The following is a 19,901-nucleotide window of genomic DNA, read 5'->3' on the forward strand; positions in this document are numbered from 1 at the left end:
GCGGCCAAGCGGGGGCGCGGGCCGGCAGCGAGTGGGGGAGGCGGCGCCGCGCTCGGCGCGAGCCCTGCCCGGGCGGCGGCCCCAGAGCGGCGGCAGCGGCGGCGCCCCCGGCGCTCCCGCACGGCTCGGCACGGCCCGGCCCGCTCTGGGGCGCGCCCCGCGGCGTCGGCGGCTCTCTGAGAGGCAGGAGAGCGCTTCTCATCCAAAAAAAGAGAAAGAATATATTTTTTAATTTTTTTGTTAATTCTTCGCGGTGCGGCTGCGGGCGGCATGGGGCTACCGGCGCTGGAATTCAGCGAGTGCTGCCTGGACAGCCCGCAGTTCCGGGAGCGGCTCCGCTCGCACGAGGCCGAGCTGGAGAAGACCAACAAGTTCATCAAGGAGCTCATCAAGGACGGGAAGTCGCTCATCGTCGCCCTCAAGAGTAAGTGCGGGGCGGGGGGCGGCCGGGCCGGGCCTCTCCTGCCTCCCCCGCGCCGCCCCGGCCCGGCCCCGCACCGCCCCGGTTCCCGTAGCCCACCTGGCCCGGCCCGGCCCCGCCCGCCCCGCTCTCAGCGCTCCCGGTGCGGCACGGGGCAGCCCCGGCACCCGCAGCGTTCCCGCGCCGCGTCCCAGTGACGCCGCGATCCCCGCGACGCGCCCGTGCCGGGATGCAGGGGACTCTGCGGGCACCCCGGGGGGATCCCACGTGGGGTCACCGGGGTCGCCGGGGCGTCCCCCGGCAGCGGGTCGGGCGGGACGGGACCCGGCCCCCGCTGGGACACGTGTGGTTCTGCGGGGCTGGGGCGCGGTGATGGCCGCGCCTGCAGCGTTCGTGTCGTTCCTGAACGAATTGTGGTACTCTTGGCTGGAAACGTTTAAGGAATAAATGCGTGGGTCCCGGTCAGGCTGTCTGATGTGCTGCAGGTGTGGATCTGGGGATCTGCCACAAGCTGTGGTGCGGGGCAGGTGGGCCAGGTGGGCTGTGTTGTTTCGTGGTTGTCTGAGATTGGAGGGGATCCCACTGTGCACGGGGTGTGCTGGGTAGGGGTGCGTGGCACACTGCCTGCCTGGCTGCCAAGTGCTGCTCCCACCTCCATCACTGCGTCCGTCTGTCCGTCCCTGCCGTATCTGGGATACGGGCTGTGCACCCGGGGCCCCCAGCTCAGGGCGGCGGCACGGAACCGAAATTGCTTGAAGTCTTGGCGACGTACGCTTGTGTTTTCCTTCCTCTTGCGTTTTCTACCGAACATTTCACATCCTCTTTGTTTTGAGATGGGTGCTGGGCACGAGGGACGCGGCGCTGCAGGGTGCAGCCATGCTCCAGCTGTTGGTTCAGCATCGGCCTCGCTGCTGTGTTCTGGTGTCAGACCTTTCCCGTGGGTTTTGTGGAGCTGCTCTCATGCCGTGCGTGTGCCCTGTGTGAGGGTAGAGGTGGTGCTGATGTGTAGGTTTTGTAGCTTCACTACAATAAGTGACAATCTAGAAGGCTGAAATAAGGTTTGTTTGTAGGACTGCTCTTGCAAAATGCCCTGTGATGTCTGAGCAGCTCTGGGTGTATGTGGCTGTGAGTGTAGATAAATACCACTCTTCTCAGCGCGGATCTGCCCCGCTCCCATTGTCTCCCTTCTGTGTGCCCCAGCATGGAGGTGACCTGGTTTTCAGTGCAGCGCGTCCCTCGTCCTCCCTCGTGCACCAGCCATCAATTATTCAGAAAGTTTTGCAAACGCAGAGACCTGAAGTGGGATATGAATAATGCACTCAGGGCATCGTGTGTCGAACTTGTTCTGCTGTTCTCCATCACGGGAGCTGTGGTGCCCGCGCTGCTGACACTTAGTGCCCCTCCCCGTGTCCCCTGCAGGGGCCATGTCCCATGGTGACAAGGGCTGTCATCTCCCTGCACTCTGGGGCCGTGGGTGAGGGTGGCAGCCCTGTGCCTGACCGCCTCGTTCTGTCTGCTCCTCCCTCTCCCAGGCGGTAATTTGAAGGCACCCAACTGGTCCTGATGTGCAGCCTGCATGTCCCTGTGTGCCTTGGGATTTCTGGTGGCCGTGCAGATCCGGATGCTTGGTGGTGGGATGCAAATGTCAGCTCTGTCCTTGCTGAGTGATGGCTGTGATGGGGGAGCAGGGCTGGCACTGCTGCAGGGCTCTGTGCACCCAAGTTCCAGCCAGGGCTGCGTGCGGCTCCATGGTGCCCTGTCTTGTCCTGCTCCCTGCTTCTGCCCAGCAGCAGTTAGCAAATGGGAGCGTGGTGCAAAGCACCCTGTGCTCTTCCCTGAGTGTGTGCACCAGGGGCAAGCTGTGCGCAGGGACTCTTCCACGGCTGCCACACAGCTTAACGAACAAGACAAGGTAGTTGTGATTTCCCCTCTCATCTTCAGGGAGAGCTTTGCCCATCTGTTGTGTGCAGTGTCTGCAGAGGTGTGTGGCTGTGGTTCGTCTCCCAGCAGCCTCCATTGGGTGCTCGGTGCGTGTTCTGCTGCATGGCTGCTGTGCTGTGCCCAGGGCTGTGCCTGTAGCTGCAGCTCGCCTGGAAGCAAAAGTGAAACTTTCTGCCATTGTTCGACCCAAACAATTAATTTCATTTGATATAAACAGGGCTTATTCTGGGAATAAGGAAATGTGTCACTCCGTGAGCCCAGTTCCAAATCATACTGCTGGAGGTGTACACCTGGGTGAAGGCTTTGCACCCTGGGTGTTGCCTGAGCAAAAGGCCTTGTGCTGAACGTGGGGTGAAGAAACCCAAACACCTGCTCTGATGCCTTTCATCCCTTTCGCCCTACTCCTCTGTGGAGGAAGCTGTACCAACTCAAGCCCTACATACGGGCTGGGGAGAGGAGAGGCTGAGATGCAGAGCTTCAACCCTGACCTTTCCAGCATGGGCCCTTATTTTTGCAGGTGGAAGCAGTAATGATTGGAGACGCGTTCATTACCAGGAGATAGCTTCACCTCTTGTGGACTCAGTTTTGAAGGGGAAGGAGCACCGTGCTTTCTGGATACTGAAAATGAACCCTGTGGGGTTGGCGCTGGGGTTGTGTTGGGTCAACTCCGGCTGTGCCCTGGCAGCGCTGCTGGGATGTGGCACTGGCAGCCCAGGTGTGGGCATGTAGGTTACCATGGGCCGTGCTTGGCCCCTCAGCTGAGCGGTGACCTGGCTCTGTCCTGCCCAGTGTTCTTGGTGGAACTGTGGCTTAGCATGAGAGCTCCGTGCTGCATGGCTGCTTTTATCCTCCGTGCCCTTCTGATGCTCCAGCTCCATTATTCACCCAATTCCTATTTTAGTGCTGTAATTGCAGCAGGTGGTGGTATCTCGTGCTTCTGAAATCTGACTGCCTTCTCTGGATCTTTCTCTGACAGTGCCACGGATTCCTTCTCTGCTGGGGTTTGTGCTGCCTGCAGCTCGTATGATGTCCTGTGTGTTTGCCCTAAGTGATGCTGCTCTGAGCAGCAGGGCATCCCCAGCAGGCACGCAGGGTTATGTTCTCTATATTAATAAGACATTCACACATTGAGAGTACATCTGTTCCAGCTCCCCAACCTTCAGCAGCCCCGTGGTGAGCCCTGTCCCATCTCACTGCATGGAATATCAATGTCAGAGCACCCAGCTTGTGTCCATGAGGTATCCTGCACTGATCTGAGCTGGGAAACGTGGGACTTTGTTCGTTCTTTTTTCCAGATGAGTTGCTTCTGATTTTTCTGCTTCATTCCTGCAGCAAAGGTGCAGCTTTGCAGCCGGCCCCAGCCTCAGGGCTCAGCCGTGTCAGGGTGGATTTTCCACCTCCCTGTCCTCTCTGAGGGCTGTGAGGAACACTTGGTGTGGCAGCAGCCTTTGGTTGGCAGCTCGGGGCTGGAGCGCCTTTGCCTCTTTTGCATGACCTGCGTGGCTCGTGTAGCCACATACTTAGCAGCTTTCTTGAATTTTATTCAAATGAGATGTAGTACAACTAATAATACTTTGCTTCACTTTCAGCACAGCTTGAAAGCTCCTCCTCTGCCTCCCTGCTGGAGGTGAGCAGCAGGAAAGTGCCCTGCTCTGGAGGTGCTTGCTGCTGCTAAGGTCTCTGCTGTGAGTTTTGGAGGAGTTGCTGTGCAGCCGCTGTCAGCTCTGCAGGGCTGGGCACCAACCCGTGTGTCACAGCCTCATTCTAAAAAGCATTCGGGCAGCAGAAAGTCTGCAGCTGCTGACTGATGCTGAGAAGGAGCGCTTGGACGCAGCCTTCCTGCTGCCAGGTGCTGCATTCACTCATTCACATGTTGTGGTCCAGGGGCGGTGTCCTCTGCTTGGGCACCACTGGCCCCTCCTGGCACAGGGCTCGTTGGTCTGCCCTGCAGGCACCCCAGGTCCTCCTGTGCCCCGTCCTGCTGTGTGGCGGCACTCTGTTGTACCAGAGGTGCTGCTGCTGCACTGGGGCTTTGCACCAGAGGAAGAGGCTGCTGAGCATCCGGGTCTGGATAGGCAGCAGAGTTTGAATTTGTGAACTCATTACTTAAATTACCCTGGGATGCAGCTCCCTGACAGAGCTTTTGCTCATGTAGAGCTCTGAACCTGGAGGTGTGCGTTGCGATGCAACGGTGTGGTGATGTGAGGTTGAGTTGCTGTCCTTGCTCAGGAAAATGCTCGTTGTATTTTGCGGGGGAAAATGCAAGCTGCATGTGGCTGGATCCAAGAGGAGGGTATGGGGTGCGATGTCGTGTCCTTCCTGCAGCACCAGGTCCTGCTCGTGCTCCTGGTGTGGTGTGCAGCCGTGCCCAGAGGCAGTTCTGCAGGGCTGTGGGTGCACTGCTGCAGCTGATCTCCGCTCCCACAGCGCAGAGCACTGCACTGCCTGTGTGCTGGGGGCAGTGGGCTGGGCAGGGGGTGTCAGCCCGTGCTGACGCTGAATTGCGTGCAAGGAAATGCTGTTTCCATGGCGGTGCTGGGGCTCTGGCATGCAGCCCTGTGCTCTCCTGCCCCACGGCTCCTCCCTGTGCCACATCGCACGGTGTGGTGAGATAAGGCCGGCACAGTGCCAGTGCCTGCTGCCTGCCTGGAGCAGTCCATCACCTGGTGCCATCAGGTCTTGTCTCCTGGCTGGGGGCAGCATCCTGCCAGGCTGCAGCACATGGGTGAGCAGAGCTGTGCTTTTTGGGCTCCTCCCTGTGAAGGTGGAGAGGTGACCGTGTGCCCCTCTGCTCCTGCATGGGCAGCCCAAAACCTGGTGTGCGCCTCCTCGGCCCCAGGCTGGGCTCAGTGCAGAGCTGCTGCCTTGCCAGCCCCATGCTTGGTTCACACCATACCCCATTGCTGCCCATCCTGAGCCAACAGGGACACCCAGAGCAGCCCGCCTGCTCAAGGTACGGCAGAGGTGATGTGCCGGGTCCTGAGCTGTGCTTCTGGTTCCGAGCCCTTTGGGCAGCCCTCCTGCTTCCCTTTGGCATTGCCAGCAGCTCGCCCTGTGCTGTGCCAGGTATTCATCGCTACTTACGTTTCTACTTTTCTTTTTTTTCCTTGATGGTTTGAAGCACAACCAAACGAGCTGGTTTCATGTGCAGCGTGCTGAATAGATTTAGCGTGACCCATTGTGGGTGGGGAGTGGAGAGAAAGCGGGGGGAGTTTGTTCTGAGCTCCGCACAGCTTGTTCGCCTCACTGCTGCTCCGCGTGATTCATCATCTCCCCTTTCCTCCGAGCATGTGAGGAGCTGTCAGCGCAGCCACTCTGCCTGTTTTTCCCCGTTTTCCTGGCACATTCCCTCCATGCTGTGAAGGCATTTCCACCTGTTTGCGTTAATTGCTCTGTGCCGAAGCTCCGTGGCTTTCAGTGGTGCCTGCAGCAGGCACGTGCTCCTTGGGTCTGTGCAGCCCAAACGGTCCCAGGGTGCGCGGAGGAGCAGAGCACTGCATTTCCCTGCAGGCTGGGTGATGCCCATGCTCATAGTGCTGCAGGGCACAGTGCCGCATGCGTGGGCTCTGCAGGGCACGGAATCCAGCGCTGGGATGCTCGGCGGAGCGCTGGCCGCGGTGCAGTGCGGGAAGGGGATGCTGTCTGTGTTAATGCCAAGCTCGTTCCTCGCCGGGGTTTATGCGAAGCACACAAGCCCCCGGACCATATGGTTCCTGCAGCACACGTGCTGCGGCCGGCGGCGCTCAGGAAGGGGCCGCAGATGCCGCTTCCTCTGTGCTCGTGGCATTTGGGCACGCGGCGTTTGTCGCAGGCTGGCAGGCGGCAGCGCTCCGTCAGCTCACGTGCACACCCTTTGCTGTGGTCTCTTTGCTAATTTTAATCTTCTTGCTGTTTCTTTTTCCTGGTTGTTGGGAAGGCGGCGTTTTCTTGCAGCTGGAGCTCCTGGGGAGGCGGTGGTGGCCCCAGCTGTTGTTTGGTGGCCGCGCTGTCCCTGTCTGCTGGGGACCTGCCAGTGGTGGGGACGCGATGAGCTGCCCTGCCAGCACGGCCTGACGGCTCCGTGTTTGTCCTAAAGACAAAAATGCTGCCTTTGTTCCGGGCTGCGGCAGCGAGGAATCTCTTTTGAAAAGATACGCGCTGTTTATCTACAGGCAGGCAATAAATAGCTCATAAAACTGCTGGAAAATATAAACTTTTTTCCAGGGGTGGGAGCTCCAGTGCTGCATGCATGGCTCCCCGTGGTCACTGCAGGGGAGCTGCGGGCTCTGCTGTCATCAGTGGGCACAGTAACACAGCTGATGGTGTGCAAAGCATTGTTCCCTGCTGGCGGCTGTGGGACCTCATGGGGAAGCGTGGGGGAGTCCGTGCAAAGTGTGTAACTGTGGAGTGACCTGGGTGTGCCTGTTCAGTAGTACTTGAAATAATAATGGTTTCCTTTTGCTGCTTTTCTGTAGTTGAACCGCTGTCTGTGCAGAATGGTGCCCTCATCGGATACTGGTTGCTTAGCGATGTTTTACAAAAGATAACACATTGCAAAACAGAGCCGTTCCCTGGGATTGCCCTGCTCTTCCTCTGCAGCCGGCAGCAGCATCGGCCCGTGTGTGCAGCGGGGCTGTGCAGAGCGTGGCTCTTTCTGTTTCTTGCAGAATTTGGGGGCTGGAGGGCCCTGCCTGGTGCTGGTGGCTGTGCGTCACTGGGTTCCCGCTGAGCTCTGTACCGTGATGGCATCAGGGTGCTGTGGGACCTGGGCTTATGCCGTGTCCTGGAGCTCTGTCCTGGGCTGCCCATCATGCCTGTGCCTCTGCAGGCTCTGCTGGTACTTTGTGTATTTCTTTAGTTTTTTTTTTTTCCTTCTGTTGAAGCAGGAACAATTGACTCATTCGTCAGGGACGTTTCCGTGAGCGCATGGTGGGATTTTTTCCTGCTTTTTGGTGAAGAAGCACCGGAGACGAAAGGATTTCCGTGAGCTCCCTGGGAGGAAGGGGAGGCTGCTGTGGGGCTGCTGACCCCACGCTGTGCTGGGATGCAGCCCCTGCCCCAGCAGTGGGGGCTCCTCGGTCCCTGCTGGTGGCTGCCTGGCTTTTGCCCCTCTCTGAGCTGGGATTTGGGGCAGCTCTGTTGCTCCAACCCCCTGCCCAAAGGCACCCCGATGCTTTGGCACCTGCCTCCTGAGAAGTCAAGCAGGCTCCCTGCCAGGCCAGCTATTAACAAATTAGATTTAATAACAAACTAATCCAAATAGTGGCTAGTGCCTGCAGTAATCTGCTCCCACACATGGTGTCTGGTCGGGGGCTGTGACAAGGGACGGTCCCCGAGTGCCGAGATGCTGCCAGCACTGTGCTCGGGCTGCCCCGCCGCCCGTCTGTGCTCCTAATGGTTATTAACATGGTCAGGAGCAAATTTCTTTTGGATTAGTGTCCTGTAAATTGATTAACTGTCTCAGGCAGAGCATTTTATTTTAATGAAATGCGATTCCAGGCTCCAGCCAATGAATTATTACATCAATGAGGGTCAAGTAACCTGCACTGTTTTTGTGAGTTATTCTTCCAGGTTTTACGAAGAGAGAAACAGAGAGGGCTCAGAGGAGTAAACAGTGGCTGGGCTGCTGCGGTGCTCATGGCGCAGCATGGGGATATGATGGGGAGCGCTTGGGAGCACGGTGTCCTGCAGGCAGAGGGATGCAACTGTTGGAATTCTCACTGCCCGGCACGAGCCTGGAATGTCTGTCATAGCTTCAGGCTTGCAAACAGCAAACAGGAATGACATGATAGCTGTTTCCCTATTTGTCCGCGTTGCTCTCCGTGCAGCAGTGCTGCTCTCGGATGCCTTTTCCCAGCCCTGTCGGTGCTCTGGATCTGTTAGCAACGTGCCCTGGCATTTCTGGCTGCGTTCAGGGCAGTGGTTTTCCATTTCATTGCCACTTCCCTGAATTCTCCAGGTACTTGAGCTGTCACCAGGTTTGCTGTCTTGCCGTATTCCTCCTGTTCAGGGAGTGTATCCAACATTCCCAGTTACTTTCGTTCCAATCCCTCACCTGCTCCCACCTGTCTCCATGCCCATGCTCAGGGCCTGGGCTCAGCCCTGCAGCTCACCAGCTGCCAGACGCCAGCAGTTACTGGTGAGATTACAGGTTAGGAAAGGGCTGGGGGGAGGGCTGCCATAAAACAACACCAGGATGTGAACAAAAATAAACACGGGGAGAAGTGCCAGACATGGAAGTTGGACAGGGAAGTGGAGAGATTTGATTGTTTTTTTTCCCCACCAGGCGGGCAGAAGGAGCTGGGGGTACCCTGCAGATCCCCCATTTCCAGATGGCATTGGGATCCCTGTCTGGGTGTGCATGGTGGGCGCAGCAGGATGCTGCCACAAAGCACTGCCCTGGGGAGCCGCCCACAGCATGGGCAGCTCGGACACTGCGGGGCAGCCCTGGAAATGCTGCTTTGCTTCCTGTTGTGGGGCTGTTTGGCCCAAAGGGGCCCACTGCAGTGTTGGCCTCACGCCCCTTCTCTTTCTGGGTGCTGCAGCATGCTGGCACGTTGGGCCTTTCTGTGGGAAGCAGGACGTGCTTGTGCAGCCCTTGGTGCTTCACCCCATGAATAACCCGTTCAGCACAGGTGCGGTGCTGAGCCATGCCATGCCTGCCCTCAACTGTCGGTTTGCTGCTGTTTGCTTTTGGAAGCTCTGCTGGCTGCTTGTTGAGGATTTCTAACCGAGGGTTAAATGGAGGATTAATCCCCTGCACGCCCGCGGTCCGTGCCCTGATGTGCTGGTGTCCCCGTGGGGCTGGGTGCATCCCACAGCTCCTCGGCTGCTGTGCGGTGGGGTCTGTTCACGGAGGTGCTGCTGTGGGTTTGCTGTGATAGGAATTGCACGCACAAATGGTGAGAAAAGCTGAGCAGGAAGGATGTGAGCTACATGAGAGCTGTGCTTGGAGGCTGGCGAGCTCGGCAGTGCGGGGATCAGTGAGGGGTTGGGGCTGGTTGGAATTCAGGAACAAGGCAAACACACAGGGCAGAAGGAAGAGCGCTCTGATTAATGATCGGCTTCCTCGAATCGGACGGAAATGGAAGAGCAGCAAGTTCAATGTGAATGAAAGGAAGCGGTGCCTGATGTTGTGTGAGCGGAGCTGCAGGGTGCTCCTGGGGCCGAGCTCTGCACAGCACCCAGTGCAGGCTCAGCGCCAGCTTTGGGCTTCATCTGTGGCTGCACTGAGAGGTGCGGAGCTGCAGGGCTGCCCTGCGCGGCGTTAATGCTGTGCTGTCCCTGCGTGCCGTGTGATTTGCAGTTCTCCCTGCTGTTAATGTAGGTCAGTGAGGGTGGATGTAGGTGACATCTCCCGGGGCTGCTAAACCCAGCTGTAGCCCCTGCCGTCCCTCTGTGGGGGCTGGGGCCCGATATTTGCTGGGTTTATGTGCACAAGAAGTAGGGCACGTAGTTGGTAGCTCAGTGGCTCTGATGTCCCATGTGGCTGTTCTCTCCCTGGTTCTGTTCTACATGAGTTTTGTACAGCTGCATCCCGGTGCCCAGCCTCGCCTTGTCCTCCATGGTCAGGGGCTGTCAGTGCTGTGGCTGCGCTCACCTGCTGTCCCCAGCACTCCAAAGGCAGGCTCCTCCATCTTCCCGGAAACCAGCAGCATTCCCAGGAGACCTGCCGTCCTCCCGGCTTCATTTCTCTTGGATCTTCATGGGGCATCTTGGAGAGCACAGCACAAACATCCTGGGCTGGCAGCGCTCCCAAAACTAGCGGTGACATTGGCGATGTGGGGTGAGGGATGGCACGGGCAGGGTGCTGTGCTGCCGGGGACTGGGGAGCAGTTCTAGCTGTGCAGCCGGGCAGGCCTGCCAAAGACTGACTTTGTTTTTTGTGAAGCGCAGAACTTTTATCTCTTAAAATACCATGAAAATAATTCATGTCTTCAGTGTGTTACTCAAATCTGATCTGCTATTTGAGCCCAGTCAATAGTCCCATTCATCCCACAATGGATTCTCTGTCCCTCTGGCAAACATTTTGCCGTATGAATCCACTCTGAGTGTGTGAAGCGAGGCATACGATGATGCATGGGCTGCAGAACAGCACAGTGTGCTCGGCTGCTTGGAGCAGAGGACCCAGCAGAGACAGTGGGTGTGAATTAAAGCCTGGTCTCTGTGCCTCCTGTGCGTGCAGCCATTGTCGTTCCAGTTCATCCCATTGCCTGGCGTCAGGTCTTCCTTAGGAGGATGTGCTGTCTTTTGTTAAAGGAAGCAAAGTACAGAAAGCCGTCACTGAGAGGATGCTCTCTGAGCTTTGAAGGCAGTGCAGCCTCTTCTGGCCGGGCTTAAGGGGTTTGGCTGCATTGCTGAGGGTGGGCAGCACAGCTGTACCTGCAGGGCTTTGCCCCTGGCATGTGCACCGTCCCTTGCCTAACACACTGACCCCTGTTCTCTCTGTGGTTTTTATTTTGAGTCGAGCGGTGAACCAAAGGCAGGACCTGCCAGCAGCTGTAGTCCCACACTAAATCACTGATTAACCGCAGCCGCCCGGCGGATGGGTTGTTTATTAAATGAGTCATGGCTAATTGTGATGACAGCTGTGTGGGGTCCCGGCCTGGCGTGGGCTCTGGGGCCGTGAGCTCTCATGGGATCAGGGCTGTGAGCCCCAGCCCTCACCGTGCTGCTGCCAGAAAGGGCTCCTGCGCTGGTGTTCCGGCCCTGCATGGGTGCAGCGTGGATCAGGACCAGCTTTGAAGTGAGATTATTTGCAACGGGTGTGTTTGGGTCTCCGTGCCAGGACGATTGCTGCTGAGATGTTCCAAGAAGTCCCTCGTGGGCTCTCCTGATGCTGCTCTACTCACGCGGTCCTGGGCCCGGCCCCGGGTGGAGGAAGGGCTGCGGGTGCTGGGAGCTGCAGGGCAGCCTCGTGCTGCTCCAATGGCCCACAGGGCAGCACTGCTGGTGGGATCAGCTGGAATGGCTCTCCGGCCTCTTTCTGCTCCACAGCTGCAGGGCAGCGCTGAAGCACCTGAGCCTGTGGCTGTTGGAGGGGCTGTCTGTGCAGGACTTGTGCCCCAGTGATTGTTAATGGTAACTGGCAGATAGGTTGGGAAGCAGATGCTTTTTTTTTTTTTTTTTTTTTGAGAAGCTGGAAGAAACATGTCAGCGAGGGAGCAGCTGATGGTTTCCAGTCTTTGTAGTTGTCAGCGAGCACTGTGAGACCAGCAAGCGACAGGCTGGGTGTGGGTGTTGCTTATTGGGAAAAATTTCAGGTTGGATATTAGGAACAAATTATTATCCAGAGAGCAGTCAGCACTGGCACAGCAGCCCAGGGAGTAGGGAGGCACTGCCCCAAAGTGCTCCAGAGCTGCGGGGATGTGGCACTGGGGGACACGATCTGTGGGCATGGTGCTGGGGTTGGACTTACGGATCTGAGAGGTCTTTTCCAACCTTCGTGGTTCTGCGGTTGGTGTAGCCAGATGAGGGATGCTTGTGTTGGGATGAGCAGTGTTCCTCGTGGAGAAGCAGCAGGGTGAGGGCAGTTGGTGTAGAATTAGCCCCTGCACTGCCAGGACTCTCCCGTGGGGCTGTGCTGGGGCTGCTTGGCCCCATCCAGCTGACTGTCTGCTCCCTGTGGCGGGGAAGGAAGGGGCAGGCGATGCGGTTCCTGTTGTCCAAGTGAGCATTAAATATAGATTATTAAGCAATTTTCTTCAGAGGAAGTGTAGCAACGCCACTGCGAGCATGCACAGTGTTTTGGGCAGGGTGAGCACTGACCCTGCTGTGCTGCGTGCAGCCGGCCCCAAACTGTCCCCATGCTTCTGCCCTGTGCGGCACCCGGTGCTGCCCTGCAGGAGCTCTGCCTGCTGCCTCCATCTGCCTCCATGTGCCGCAGGGCCGGGATGGGGTTTTCCTTGTGCTGGAGGTGGAGTTGTGAAATCAGTTTCTACGTTCTATAAATTCCCTTCTGCAGTATTTCCACATGTCTTGGGGAGGGCTTTGTGTTTAGGAAACAGGCACGCCAGTCCCCACGTGGTAGCAGAAGCCGCTTCCCAGAAGGATGATGTGGACGATTCGTCAGGATGGTGGGGGTGAGGAGGTGGCACTGGGGACAGCAGAGATGAATGGGGGGCAGCACGGGGGACCCCCAGGCTGGAGGGCTGCTGCCCGCTGTGCTTTTGGCCTCTGTGAGCTTTGGAAGGAGCTCTGCAGGCAGAGACGAGCTGAGCTGTTCACGACTTGCCCTTGGCAGCTGTGCCTCTGAGGATGCTTGCAGCCTTGCTGGCGGGACCTGGGCACACAGGGCTTGGTGCAGCTCACAGGGCTGCTGGGAATGATGGACGTGGCTGGGGATCCCTGCTGAGGTCCTGGCTGGGGCCACGTGCCCCACACATAGCTTCTGGATACCCACAGGCTCTTCCCTGTCACTTGGAGCTCGCTGTAGCCTGCCATTGGGATGAGGCTGCTGCAGCCCTGCCAGCCTGCCCATGGCCCTGTCTTCTGCACTGCATCAGCAGGGTCACCGCCATCTCCTTCCTTACCGCCCGTCCCCAGCTGCCTGCAGCTTTCTCCCATTCTGGCACCCTGTGTGAGCTGTAACCCTTCTCCAGGAAGGGCAGAGTTCTCAGGGAGTGGAGCGCTACTGTAGCTGTTCCCGTAAATGTTTTAGCTGGTAACCCTATATTGCAGTAACAAGCCAATACATCACTTTTTAAAGGGCATTTTATTTGGATTGCTTGTTGCCATAGTTATGCAGCTGGACCTCCAGCACGCAGTGCCTGTGCCTGCTTCCTGTCAAGTTGGCTTTGCTAAGGAATTGCTGTGCTGCCATCAGCACAGCCTGTCCTGAACACCCGGGATGGGGATGGAGAAAGGAGAGGAACCCGCAGCAGATGAGGGAGGGCGGGGGCAGGAGCTGTCCTTCGCCAGAGCAGGGAGAGGACAGACAGATGGAGAACTCTGGTGATTGTGGTTCTGCCATCGTTTTAGCACGGTGTGTAGCTGACTGCACTGACCCATACTGGCAGCCCAGGCCCAGCTAAGGCAGTGCAGAGGGGTTAGGATGAGCTCCAGGTGACTCAGCAGTGTGCATTGCCTTTGCTGTTCACAACTGCTCTTGTTCTCAAGTGAATGTTGCACTTGCTTTCTGATTGCTTCTGTTGTGCCACAAAGAAGCCTTAATGGAGAGCGGAGTCCTGCTGTGGTGCTGGATTTCATTGCCTTGTTCTGCCTGATGGCATACGAAAAACACTGCATGGAAGCATGGGTGCCTGCCGCTTCTGGGGTCTTTGAACAAGCTGTGTTTTGGCAGCTGGGGTTTACTTAGAAGTGCTGATGTGAGGAGCAGAGAGTACAGCTGAGCGCCCTGCCCCACACTGCAGGGGGTGTTTGTGGGCACAAGGAAGGCTCAAGTGCTGAGCAGCAATGGAGCCGTGTGCCAGCATCTTCTGTGGGGACCTGCTGGCAGAATTTGGGTTTGGTGAAGCTGTGGCTGGGCTGCCAGGGGTGTCCCTGCGGGTGCTGGGCCGGTGGGGAATGGCCATGGCAGGCCCAGCCCCCAGCGGTGCCTGGACTCCCGGCCAGCTGCGCTGCTCGGCCTGTGGAGTTTTTCTGCCTTTGTGGTGGTTTTACCTCATTTTTTGGTCAACTGACAAAGCCAGACAGAGAAGTTGGAGGCAGAACGTGTGCAGCCCAGGTTTGACTCATGTGCGTGGGGAGCTGCGGGATTTTGCTCACACAGGAGGGAGGGCAGAAGTTTCTCTCCAGTTTTCGCAGGATTTTGTTTGCTTTCATGCCTGGGGAGAAAACAGGTCTGAGTCAACCATTCCCTCCCAGCCCGCTGCTGCAGTGCTCGTGCTCCTTACACAGGAGGAGTTTTCCCCAGAATTCTGATGGCCAGTGGGATGTGAGGTGTGCCAGTGGGGTCTGGGCCCCTGGGTGCTGCCCAGCTCTATTTCTGACCAAGCTCACTGCTGTTTTTAGCAGCCGCTGCACGGCGGTGCCTTGGTTGTGTCACTCAGTGGGCGGCTGGGAGTGACTTTCCTTTATCACTGCAGCACTGGGGGTTATCTCCTCTCTTGGCTTCTCCCATGCCTATTTATAAGTGCTGCAGACCAGTGCAAAAACGTCTTGGGTTTGGGCTGCCCTGCCCAGCCTGCAGTGAGAGGACAGCAGCCTTGGTCAGGGTGCCTGCAGCCCAAGTGTGGCCGGGGTCAGTGTGGAGCCAGTGGAGAGGAAATGGCTCCTTGAGTCATTAGCGTCATCTCCTCGTTAACATCCTCCTCCTTACCATACCAGAGGAGCAGGAGGCTGTTCTGAGCCAGGCTGAAGCCTCTGAGCCTCCCTGGGGCAAAGCTGGGCGCTGTGCTGGGGGTGCTGCTGCACATCCTAGGCTGTGCAGGTGCTCCCCTCTGACTTTGTGGTGTCAGCATCCGATCCAGAGGGCTGGGGGCAAACCTAGCACCCCCAGTCACTCTTCAAGTACCCCCAACCACTGCACCCTGCTGTCCATTCCTCGTTCCTCTGTGGTCCTGCTGCATTAGGAGCACATTGTGCAGGGTGCAGCTTTGCTCCTGGGCTGAGTTGCAGGCAGGATTAGCTCTGGGGATAGAAGCGGGTGCTGGGAGAGCAGCTTTAGTGCTTGGAGAAAGCTTTCAGCTCCCTCATCCCACCACAAAAGCAGAATGCTTGAATTCTTCCACAGCTCTCGTTTGGTGTTCAGTGCCTGGGAGGAGCAGTCTTTGTGTGAACGCACATTTTCGTTATCTGCCAGAAAGAGAAAAGCTCCCTGGATGTTGAGAACACTGAATGAAATGCACGGGGAATTTAGCGTGGTCAGAGTCCCTGTGCTGCTTCAGAACAAGTTCCTGTCAGGCCTGTAGCTTTGTGGTTCCTCGGGATGTGTGTGCAGGGTCATGGGGCCGGTTCGAAAAGCCAAGCCTGGATCCGCTCAGGTCGTCTCGAGTAATAACTTAATAGGATTCAGCTCTTGGAGAGAGTCTGTGACTTGTAAAGCAGTCATTCTCTGCATTAGTGCCTGTAAACAGCCGTGCTGCGGCAGGGCTCGCTCTTTGGGGCAGTGCAGAGCCTCACTTCTGGTGCCTGCCCTGCTTGGAGGGCCCTTGGGTGTAACCCTCCCAGGGGGGCCGGTGGGACCCTGTGCCAGTTCCCATGCTGACGTCTGCATTTCCCCTCTCACAGATCTGTCATCAGCCAAGCGCAAGTTTGCGGATTCCCTCAATGAATTTAAGTTCCGCTGCATCGGCGATGCTGAAACAGACGATGAGATCTGCATAGGTGAGAGCTGATGGTGGGTTGGTGGGAGCTCCGATTGTGCTGCCAACCCCAAGCAGAGCAGTGCGTGCACAGGGACAAACACGGACATGGGGGGGCCCAGAGGTTCACCAGAGCCATTCCCTGCTCTCTGGAAGCAGTGCATTTCTCCTTGTTCATCAACTTCAGAGCCTTCGCTAGGAGAGCAGTTGTAGCTTCTCACCTGAAGTCTACCTCTACCAGATAAGAAAGGAGGAAGACTGCCCATATCTGAAACCATCTAGATTATTATTTGCCCTTTCACGTGTGAGGGCAAGGCTCTGGAGATGTAGGCACTGCCAGTGGCTGTGGTCTGCAGGAGGGGAGCACAGCCTGGCTGCATGCCTGCAGGAGGTCCAGGCAGCCACTGCAGGGCTGTGGGTGAGCGCTCTGTGAGGGTCTGGCAGGACTGCGCCCAGCATCTCCCAGTGCCAGGGAGCAGCTTCACCTGCTTTGTTCAGTGTTACCCTGTTTCTGCCTGGACTGGACTTTTAGAGTTCATTGTGCATGTATGTAGTCTGGAGCCAACAAAGCAAATGAGCTTTAGTCCTGATTTTCTTGCTGATTTGTGCTGGTCTCTCGGCCAAAATAGCTTTCTCATCCAAGTGAGGCTCTGTCTCAAGTGCATACACCGTGCCTGCTGCATTCGAGTGTTATTTCCCTGGCCATTTGGGACAGGCCCCTTGCTGCTTGATGCCCACAGCAGCCAGCCTGCCATAGGAGCTGCTGGGCAGCAGGAGCCAGCCTGAGCAGCAACGAGTGCTAGAAATGTGATGCTATGGCTACTTCGATGTTCAGAATTAAAAAAGAAAATGCTGTTAAATTCTGAAGCTTTCCATGTGTCCCTTACAGCCAAGTCTCTGCAGGAGTTTGCTACAGTGCTGCGGAACCTAGAAGATGAGCGGATGCGGATGGTATGGCCCTGGGAGTGGGGAGCCTGGGGATGGAGAGCGGGTCTGGCAGCAGCATTTCAGCTCCTTTCTGACCCCTAATCTTATGTGCAGCTGGAGGAGGGTGAAGAGTGTGGGTTCCAGTGGGTGGTGATGGCAGTTTGTAGGGAGGGATCCTTGGTACAGCAGCCCCAGTGCTGGTGTGTCTGCAGGGACTGGGCGGAGAGAGGTGGTCAGCAGCACAGCTCTCAGCTCTGAGTGGGACACAGAGTGCCCACATGCTGCCCAGCTGGGGACCACAGGGTGACTCTGTGTCCAACAGATTGAGAACGCCAGCGAGGTGCTGATCACACCGCTGGAGAAGTTCCGCAAGGAGCAGATTGGTGCTGCTAAGGTAGGTGGCTTTGGCCTCGCATCACTGTTGGGTCTGTGAGCCTCTGCATGGCTTGGGGCAGAGCTCAGAGCTGCTTGGTGCTGTCTGGGATCTGGTATGCAACAGGGACGGGCTCTGCTGGCCCCGGGTGTGGGAGGGAGACGAGGACGATCCAGCTTACATAAAGCGCCTTGGTGTTTCCTGGTTCACCCTCAAGCAAGTAATGCTCCAACATGAGCTGTTGACCAACAGTTAGATTTTTTCTTCCTCCAAACCAGAATTAACGTTTTGCAAGGTGAATCCTCAGTCTTTGAATTCTCAGTCACCTGAAACCTTTCAGTTCTGCGCTCGCTGGGCCCCAGTGCATTGGAGATCTGGGCACTGTCTGGCAGGGCGAACCCGGGAACACACCCATGTGTCCCAGGCTGCTGTGGGACAGCCTGTCCCTGCCCGCCTTTCTTTCCTGCCTTTGTTCTGGAATTCGAAGCACTGCCCGCGGCTCTGCTGTTGTTATAACAACCTGCTGCTGACAGCAAGGAGCACGTGCCAGCCAGCTGGGCTGTTTGCATTGCAGTGGTGTGTCCTGTCCCAAGGAGCTCTGGTTTGACTTGTGCAGCCAGAGGAGAAAAACCTCCAGGGGGATCCTACAGAAGCACCAGCTACTGATGTACTGGGTTCTGTCGGTACACGGGGCAGGGCCTTGCTGCCTTTGAGGCACTGGTTGGGTGTCCCCTGGCTGGGCAATCTGGGAGTGCAGCTCTGCACAGCGCTGCTTTTAGTCCAGAAGTCAGCCCAGCTGTTCCCTCTGTGCCCTGGTGCTGGTGTGTTTGGGGTTGCAGTGTTCTGGATGGCTGTCTGCAAGAGCTGAGAGCTCTGCACGTTGCAAAGGGCTGCTGTTCTGCCCCACAGAGGGCTGTGGGCTGGGTGCTGCTGCCGGTCCCTCTGCAGCACCTCGTGGCTGCCAGTCCAGCATCCATCAGTGCCTTGGAGCTGAGCGCGGCTGGGTAATGAGAAGCAGATGAGGGAGCTGCTCCCTGCTGCTGCCTCCCTTCACTGTCCAACTTGGGCTCTTCAAAGCGTGTCTGCTCTGGGTGTGGCTTTAGGGCTGCTATCAGTTTTTGGAACTAATTTTAAACAAAGCCAGCTGCGTGGCCTTGCACGGACATCTTTGAGCAGAGGGTTAAGGGCAGGAAGCTGAATGCTGGGCTGGGGGCTGCTGCCTGTGCCCTGGGTGGGTCCCACGGGCAGTGTCCTCAGCATGCTGCTGGGTCTCCTCGGCTGTTGTGGTGCTGTCGGATCCAGGCTCACACTATTTGTTCTGTTCTGCAGGATGCCAAGAAGAAATATGACAAGGAGACTGAGAAGTACTGCGGTGTCCTAGAAAAGCACTTAAACTTGTCTTCCAAGAAGAAAGAATCCCAGCTCCAGGAGGTGAGAGCAACCTCAAATTTTCAGTGTCTAGCAGTAACTGCACAGAATATTTTCTGCATCTTCTAGTGTTGGTTTTCTTGGCTATAAACTACTTTTTTTCCTGCGCTGACTGTGGCAGGTTTTTCCCTCTTCCTTTAATCAAAGGGGACAGAGCTGTTTTGGTGAGTAAGTCAGAGAGATCCCAAAATGGATAGCAATCAAAAAGGATAGAGAGCTTGTAATTAAAGAGTGTAGCAGTAGGGGAACTGGTTCTGCTGCAGGCTTCCCATGTGCCATAACAAATCATGTATGTTTTTATTCTCCTTCTCTAGAAGTGGCTGCATTGGCTTTGAGCTTCGTGGGAAGAGTGATCAGGCTTAGTGCTTCTAAACTGCTTTAAGAGCCTGTTACTTGGGACGTAGTTTGCTGCTGTGCCAAATGCTCTTACTGGATGAGAACTCTGCGTTTGCAATCACTTCTTCCATGTCTGGAATTCCTGAGCTGCCCAGGGCTGGGGCAGGTCCCGCACTTCTGGGCAGAGTGCTGGCATGTCACCGAGGGGTTGGTGGGAACAGTGGTGATCTCTGCACTGGGGCAGCTCAGGTGTTGGTGGCCCAACTGTGTGCGGATCCCATCTGTTTCAAGAGAGCAGATTGGTATGGCTGTGGCACAGAGTCATCTTCCACCAAATCAGGGCTGGAGAGGGGTCTGCAACTGGGCTGACGTGCCTGGCTGTCCTGGCAGGGTTGTTCTGGGTCTGTGAGCACTTTGCTTCGTGGCAGCATCCCTACATCCCAGCAGGTGCAGAGCTCCACTCTTGTGGCTCTTCAGTAACCTTTTAAACTCATATTTTGGTTCATGTTTAAAATTCTATGGCGAGATACTGGAGTGGAAGGATTTCTTTGTGGAGAAGGAGCCACCTGTGGCTGCGGCAGTGTTTTACAGAACTGTGGTGTCACGTCCTGCCCAGGGCATGGGAGCAATACAGGAGCCAGGGCAGCTAAGTGTGGGCTGTTGGTGTGCTGTACCACGCAGATGCTGTGTGTGGTGCTGTGCCATGCGGGATGCTGGCTGCATGTGCTGTGCCGTGCAACACGGGCTGCTGGTGTGTTTAGCAGTGCTGGATGCTGGTGCCATCTGCTGGCATCTTCCACCCCACACTTTGACTTTTGCTACAAAAGCTGGAACCAGCTGCTGCTGCTCCTGGGTTCAAGAGTTGGGGTCTTTCTCCCCTGAGACATTACAAAAAGCAGTTATGGCAGATGTGCACAGGAAGGTTGCTGATGAAATGGTAACGCTTTAGGAAAACCAACTCCTGCTAATTATTAGCAGCCTGAAGTCTTAGACACCCTGACAGCCAGACAGGAGAGTTTGTGTCAGGGCAGTTTGGTGTTTTATGTTTCCTAATCTCTTCCTGCTGTCCACATCTGGAAGGTGGTGGTGGCCACATGCGTGACTGCTGCAGCAAAGCAAGAAGAGAAGGAAACCATGGGAAGTCTCTGCTGCTTTGGCTACTGACCAATTAAATAACACCCTGAGTCTAATCGGTTGTTTAACTCCTGGCAAAGTTCTTTTGTTGCATCAT

General features: G+C 56.7%; 1 protein-coding gene across 3 annotated transcripts in view; it reads left to right on the forward strand.

Moving 5' to 3' along the window:
* The window catches only part of ARHGAP26 (Rho GTPase activating protein 26), a 99,504-nt gene continuing 79,603 nt past the window's right edge, over window positions 1-19,901 (forward strand). For 2 of the 3 annotated variants that reach the window (XM_085236859.1, XM_085236861.1), the window contains exons 1-5: window positions 4-424; window positions 15,533-15,628; window positions 16,496-16,557; window positions 16,856-16,927; window positions 18,236-18,337. In XM_085236859.1, coding sequence (XP_085092985.1) covers window positions 271-424; window positions 15,533-15,628; window positions 16,496-16,557; window positions 16,856-16,927; window positions 18,236-18,337 — 486 coding nt within the window. In that variant the 5' untranslated portion in view covers window positions 4-270. Of the gene's footprint in view, window positions 425-15,532; window positions 15,629-16,495; window positions 16,558-16,855; window positions 16,928-18,235; window positions 18,338-19,901 lie in introns of all 3 variants that reach the window. The other variant, XM_085236862.1, reaches the window with a different exon arrangement.

This window comes from Meleagris gallopavo, chromosome 15 (assembly GCF_905368555.1).
Source record: "Meleagris gallopavo chromosome 15, MGAL_WU_HG_1.1, whole genome shotgun sequence".
Taxonomy (NCBI): Eukaryota; Metazoa; Chordata; class Aves; order Galliformes; family Phasianidae; genus Meleagris; species Meleagris gallopavo.